Raw genomic sequence first — 6,382 nt, 5'->3', positions numbered from 1 at the left:
ACATTTACTTTATTCAACGTCAGCTAGTAAAAGTACAACCACGAAGCTAGTTAAGAGAGAAAACCAAGTTAAGAAATAAAATAAGCTTCGGGCCCTTTATCAGTAGTTATTCATTTTTTATCTAATGTTGGATTGTTGTAGAACTTGATCAGCTCGAGAATGGCGTTATTGTATTTATATTTGTCGGTTATTGAGATTATTGAGTACAAGTTGGTGAGTTGCTTTGAAATGGATAGACTGGGTTGGAAGCAACTGGTGTTTTCTTTGTGGTTTGTTGAGTGTGTTAAGGTTCTTGTATGACAGAAGCTGGGGTTTGTTAATTACTTAACTAACAGTCGATCATGTGAGTATCGGTGTGGAAAATGTGTGAGTTGTGATCTTTTTCTAAGAAAAAGCAATTTGTTAATCTGGTGGGGGCCATCAATGAGTTTACTTTAGTAAAGGTCAAGTGTTTACTTGCAAACTATTTCTGGAAGAGTTTACCGTCTTATTTTGTTTGAACATTTTTTGCTGGCAGCAGTACAATTGTGATTACATTGTCATTTGAAAAAAGAAATTGAAGTACCCCGCATTTCAAAAATTGACCTTTGAAGATTATTCAACGGAATAATACCTAATGATAAGACCAGCAATAAACACTTACTCGAAGTTGTTAAATTTCAGGCACATCAATGATCAAACATAGAAATAATACTCAACTCAGAGCAGAGAAGATGCTTTATTTACATCAAAAAGTCATGAAGATAATTAATCTATCTGACACTTGAGTTCAAGCTCTTGGTTCCTTAGTTGTGACCAACACTCCAAATGCAACAGACCTGTAATTATTAGTCAGTCAGTGCCTTTTTCCAAAGGACACAACTTCCTTCTGTGGTGCAACCTCGCTTGTGGCCTCACCTCCTCCACCTTCCACAACACTATTAGCATCACACACACCATGGTTGACGACACTGCTCTTAGGGCCATCATTACAGAGTTATCAAAGTAACTATAATAATTACAGAGTGATCAAAGTAGCTATAATAATAATAAAATGGAGAAGACGGAAGTCTAGTCCAGAATCACAAAGAAAAGGTTAAAAAAGAACCAGTGAAGAAACCCTCAGAAGATGCCAAGAATCTACAGCAATGGTTCCTCCAACATCCATGGTAAGTAACCCAAGAAGGAGCCCCAGTTTCTCACTGTTACAGATTACTAAAACTTTCATCACTGGGGATCTTAACATAGTTTCAAAAACATATCAGAACTAACTTCTAAAAAAAACAAATCAGAGTTTGAATAGCTAAGAAGAATTCAACACTGTCAGAATCACTGCTCAGTTTTTATAAAGAGAGAACCAGGGAGAACTAAGCTAAAACAGTGTTATGAGCCAGACCATCAGATCCTAGCACATGTAAGTATTAAAAGCCAATTTTTTTGTAGAAACCTGTAGAAGCGAATGATAGAACCAGCTAGGAGAACCTACAGATGAAAATCAGTTTATGATCATGATCCCAAATTACATTACAACCTTGACCGCAAAGGAACCTTCAACATGCTAAGAGATCATCGACAAATAAAGAAAAATATGTAAGTGCATAAATGTATATAAAACAATGAAAAATGCAAAGGATGGCCCATAACATCTATAACCATCCTTCTGCCACTTATGCCTGAAGAGCTTAAACCTTGATTATTTAAAGCATACACTACCATAGCATACCCACTGGAAAGTTTATAAGTGTCCCAGGGCCCAGTATTTAAAGGTAGCAAAGGTGGTAAGCTCTAGAAGCAGCCTCTTCATCATCATATGCTCCTGCCAAGTATATAAGTAAGGGTTAATCCAATCTAATACCAAGTATGTCCGGATATACAAAAAAATACACAATGAAACCTTCAAAGCTTATAGCTTACGTAGATAAACTGATGCGGCAAAATTTCCACGACAAAAACGTTTAAGGACAACAAAGAAAATATATCAGAGCTTTGTCGCATGGGGAGAGAAATGTTGGTCGGATGTGGAGAAAAAGAAAAATTGAGGTTTCAAAGGTGAGCTTCATAACAACCTATCCATCTATGCATGTAAAAAATTCAAGAAACAATACACCTCCGAGCTCTCTCTTCCTCCTTCCGCCTCTGTTGTAGGCCCCTGATCCGACCACGACATCATCGACGCCATGATCAGAACCTCTTGCCCCTCCAATCAAAAAACAAACCTTAGGAAAGAGAAAACAAAAGGAAAACAGTGTGAAAGCTTGAAACAGAGCTCGATACTGTAGAACCAATGACAGAGAGAGAGAGAGAGAGAGAGAGAGAGAGAGAGGCACACAATGCGGTGAAAAAAAAATCCTACAGGAAACTCAGTTATCACTACTAAATATCTTCGTATAATAAGCTGATACAACTTTTTATATTTGGCTTCAAAAGCAGAACACCTTTCGTATTGTGCTACACGATAAGGGGATATGAAGCTATGTAATCACAGTGCCCTATGTAAATGCAATTAGTCATGTTTTTTGATTCTTCAATATGGAAATAGGAATAGTAAATAGAATCATTACCTGTTCGTTGATGAACATCTCGACATCAATCAAGTGTTGAGCGACATAACTATGTTTAGTCGACAACCTACCGCTACTATCTAACAAATCTTGTGGAGTGAACAAAAGAGATGATGCTTCTTCCTCTTCGAGTGTCTTCCCGGACCCTTCTTCGTCACATATGGAACACATGTGGAGTGAACAATTACTTTGAACATAGTACAACAACAAAGCCAGATTAACACTTATTGAAAAGACATGGATGAACCTGAGACTTGTTCCGGACTCCGACATCCTAAAGAACAGCATCGTCGTCAAGCAACTTCTCGTTATTACACGAAAGACACAGAAGTTTGACCATACATGCTTCCTGCACATCCCCAAAACAAAACTCTTGTAATAACAAAGCCTTCTTCTCTTTTCCGACAAGATAAAAAAGTGAAAGCTTTACCAAGAAATGTGGCGGTGACCCATGTTTGCTTGCTCCATCTCATTAACTTTCTCCTTGATCAAAATCTTTGGATCCTTCAAAGTAGCTGAATTCATAACCGCCACATCTGCCAAGAAGAAGAAAATCAAATGTAAATCTACAATGCACACCAGATGTTCGACAAAATACCAATATAAAAGTACATTACCCAAGGAGGAGCCGTCGAGCTTGACCCTCTTCCAACAGCCATGAACTTTGCTTCCTCCAGCCGCCACGAGACTTGCATCCTTCAGCCGCCATGAACCTTTTCTACTCCAGCCGCCATGAACCTTATCTCCTCCACCTATCTTTATCAAAAACAAAACAAAATCAGATTCATAATAGAGCAATAGAGAGAAGGAGAAACACATATACGATGACAGAGAGAGGTCGACTGTGGTGGTGGTGATGAGACAAGGGGGAGACGCGGTGGTGGTGAGTCGAAGAGGAGACGCGGTGGTGGTGAGACGAGGGGGAGACACGGTGGTGGTGAGTCGAGGAGGAGATGGGTGGTGGTGAGAGGAGGAGACGCGGTGGGAGAGAGATGAGAGAGGCGATGGGAGAGAGATGAGAGAGGCGAGAGATGAAACAGCACAACAAACACGGACACTCGCAGGAAAACAAAACGCGTGAGAAACACCGTGCCCTATCGAGTTGACACATGTCATCAAACGCCCCATCCTAAAAAGAGACGTGGATGGCTTGAAAGGGCAGATTTCTCAACTTTATTGTATTAGATACTGAAATATTACATACAAAATTTAGCGGTGCAAAAAATAAAGTCTTTCATATGTTATATACGAATTAACGATAATCTAAACTGTATAAACCCAATGTAACATAAAAGACCATATCATACTTATTTAATTGAACCCTAATGTAATTAATCAATTACAGACAATGCATGCCGGTGTCACGACGGATATTTTTAAAGGTCCAAACTCTGAAAATGTAGGTCTTCATAAAAACTGATTGTAATATATTAATATTGGAAACCCTCTTGTTCTCCTTCACCACGAAAAATTTTATTAAAAACATTACAGAAGAAAAAACAAACGAAAGGAGATTATGGTTCAAACATTGATCTTAACCAAACTTAGATTATATGAAATTCACAATACCCAGGTCAGTGTTCACTGTCAGATGTTCGATTATCTGGATTTAGATGAGTTTCCATGTTTTCGTTTTAATTTTCTTGTTTTTGTAAATTCTGCTGAATCCTAATTAGAACATCGACTTCTTATTTAGACAACTAAACGATAGAGATTGTAATAAGGAATTGTAAAAAAAGCATGTATTTTCAAAATATGGAATCACTAATCAACCAACACCATCTTTATCGTCTCTCCAATTGAACCGAAATACTGTTTCCAAAGAGGCAATCTTCACCCTTACCTTCTACATCGATTTGAAATGCTTCAAATCAAACACAAAATCAAGCCCAATCATTTGAAACTATTGAAAAAATAAAACACTTAGAGCAGAATAATTTTTCCGGTTGGGATGTAGGGTGTATATATATATATATCAAACGTAAGGTGCTCTCACATTAATTATGAACCAACTAAAAGGAAAGTTGTATGTTATAAAAACAATTTGGAGAAAACTTGTATGTTATATTATTGCAAAATAAGAGTATACCAAATGTGGCAAATTCGCAGAAAATTAGGGCTATAGACACGCAAACTCTTTCAAATCTCTATCAATTTTGCAATAACTAGATTGTAATTTTTATATCAATCATATATAGAAACAGAAGAATTTAGGAAACAATCAAGTATATCGTAGGTATTAATAATATTGTGGAATTCAATCATAGTGACATGATTTACATTAGAAGGGCAGTACCAAGAAACATCCATGTCACACTATTTTGAAATTTGATTACCACACTATGTTAGTCAATTTTTTTTTAATTACATAACAGTGTCCGTCATAAATAATAACGGCTGGAATGCAAATCTACGTATAGACATAATTATATTTGGAAGAAAAAAAATTCATACATATATGATTTTAAAAATTGGATCGAGCAATCACACAACAACTCTTATACAAAATATATTGCTCAATGTATAAGATAAGAATAAGAATGTTCAGTATTACACATAAATTGTATTATAACAATTTACTAGATCTTGATCCGCGCAACCGCGCGGATGTTTGTTTTCAGTTATATTAGAACAAATTAATATATGCATTAAACAACATATTAAATATCATATTTTATTATATTTATATTCAGCTTTGACCCGCCGATTTTTAAAACTAAATTTACTATTAGAAATTAGAATTTCTAAGAAAATAGTATACAAATTTTATTTTTATTTTATAATAAAATCATTAACTAACATTATTTATAATAATATTAGACTACAAATCACGAAATTAATCAATTCGTTTATAAAATATTTAAAAATTTGATAAGATTTTGTTAGATTATTTTGTCAACGGATTTTTATAATTAGAAAATAAGACAATTTTATAGGTAACATTGTTATATATGTCAATTATTTGAGATGTGATATTTTAATGATACCATAATGTTAATTGGAAATAAATGAAATATAATTTTCTAAGGAAGATCCATTTAAAAAATCACACATGAAAAGAACTTGTGACTTCTCTTTTAATATAGATGATATATATGCAGTATGTATCACGTTGCAAAAAAAAAACATAACCCAACAGGTTATCGAACCATATCGAGTTGATGCTCTACAGTGGAACTCAAAAAGAAAATATATTTCAATGTATAAGTATGTGAAATATAATACATAAATTAAACTATAACAGTTTATGCTGAATGTATCACTTTTGTAATACTATATGTATGTAACATAATATTAAAACTGGGTCGATCAATGTAATCTTGGATTTATACAGGTTAACATGAATAATAGCAGATCAGTATTATTATAATATATGTATCAAAAATACATTTAAGTGTAGCATATAATTAATCAGACTCCAAAAACGTCTCGCATAGCACACGCCATGTACAGCCATATTTTATAATATGTAATGAAATAAAATATTCTATAGTAGTACCAATGACAAGACAAAGTAATTAATCTAGTATTTTAAAGATAGTTCTAATAGAAAGCTGAAAATGCATGAGAGTTCAAAACGTAATCAAAATGGCAACACTGTGAATAGTTTACTCATTTAAGGTTATTCTATGTAATTGCTTATTGATTAATAATAAAGGGATTTGTCAAATAAAATTAAACTCTGTTATTCTAATTCCATGAATTGATGCCTAAGTACGATTATAGCATTTGTTAACGCTTATTTTGTTATCAAAAATTTATCCAATATTGGTTGCTCGATCCGGATTCTCTTTTACATAAAAATAACATATTATACAAACATTTACTATATAGACTTTTTC

General features: G+C 34.3%; 1 protein-coding gene and 1 non-coding gene across 2 annotated transcripts; both read right to left on the bottom strand.

Moving 5' to 3' along the window:
* Window positions 1-1,096: 1,096 nt before the first annotated feature.
* LOC130497908 (small nucleolar RNA snoR130) lies at window positions 1,097-1,215 on the bottom strand. The gene has a single exon (XR_008936939.1). It is a non-coding gene; the product is annotated as a small nucleolar RNA snoR130 (small nucleolar RNA).
* Window positions 1,216-2,750: 1,535 nt separating this feature from the next.
* On the bottom strand, window positions 2,751-3,677 carry LOC108847470 (uncharacterized; the record flags this gene model as incomplete). Its single annotated transcript, XM_056990160.1, has 4 exons — window positions 3,364-3,677; window positions 3,158-3,296; window positions 2,971-3,076; window positions 2,751-2,889 (listed from the first exon to the last, which is right to left on the bottom strand). Coding segments are annotated over exons 1-4 (672 nt in total), but the record flags the coding sequence as incomplete, so codon positions are not given.
* Between the last annotated feature and the right edge of the window lie 2,705 nt (window positions 3,678-6,382).

The sequence above is a fragment of the Raphanus sativus genome, chromosome 1, assembly GCF_000801105.2.
Source record: "Raphanus sativus cultivar WK10039 chromosome 1, ASM80110v3, whole genome shotgun sequence".
NCBI lineage: Eukaryota > Viridiplantae > Streptophyta > Magnoliopsida > Brassicales > Brassicaceae > Raphanus > Raphanus sativus.
The sequence above is the reverse complement of the archived record's forward strand: the minus strand, read 5'-3'. Positions and strand labels throughout refer to the sequence as shown.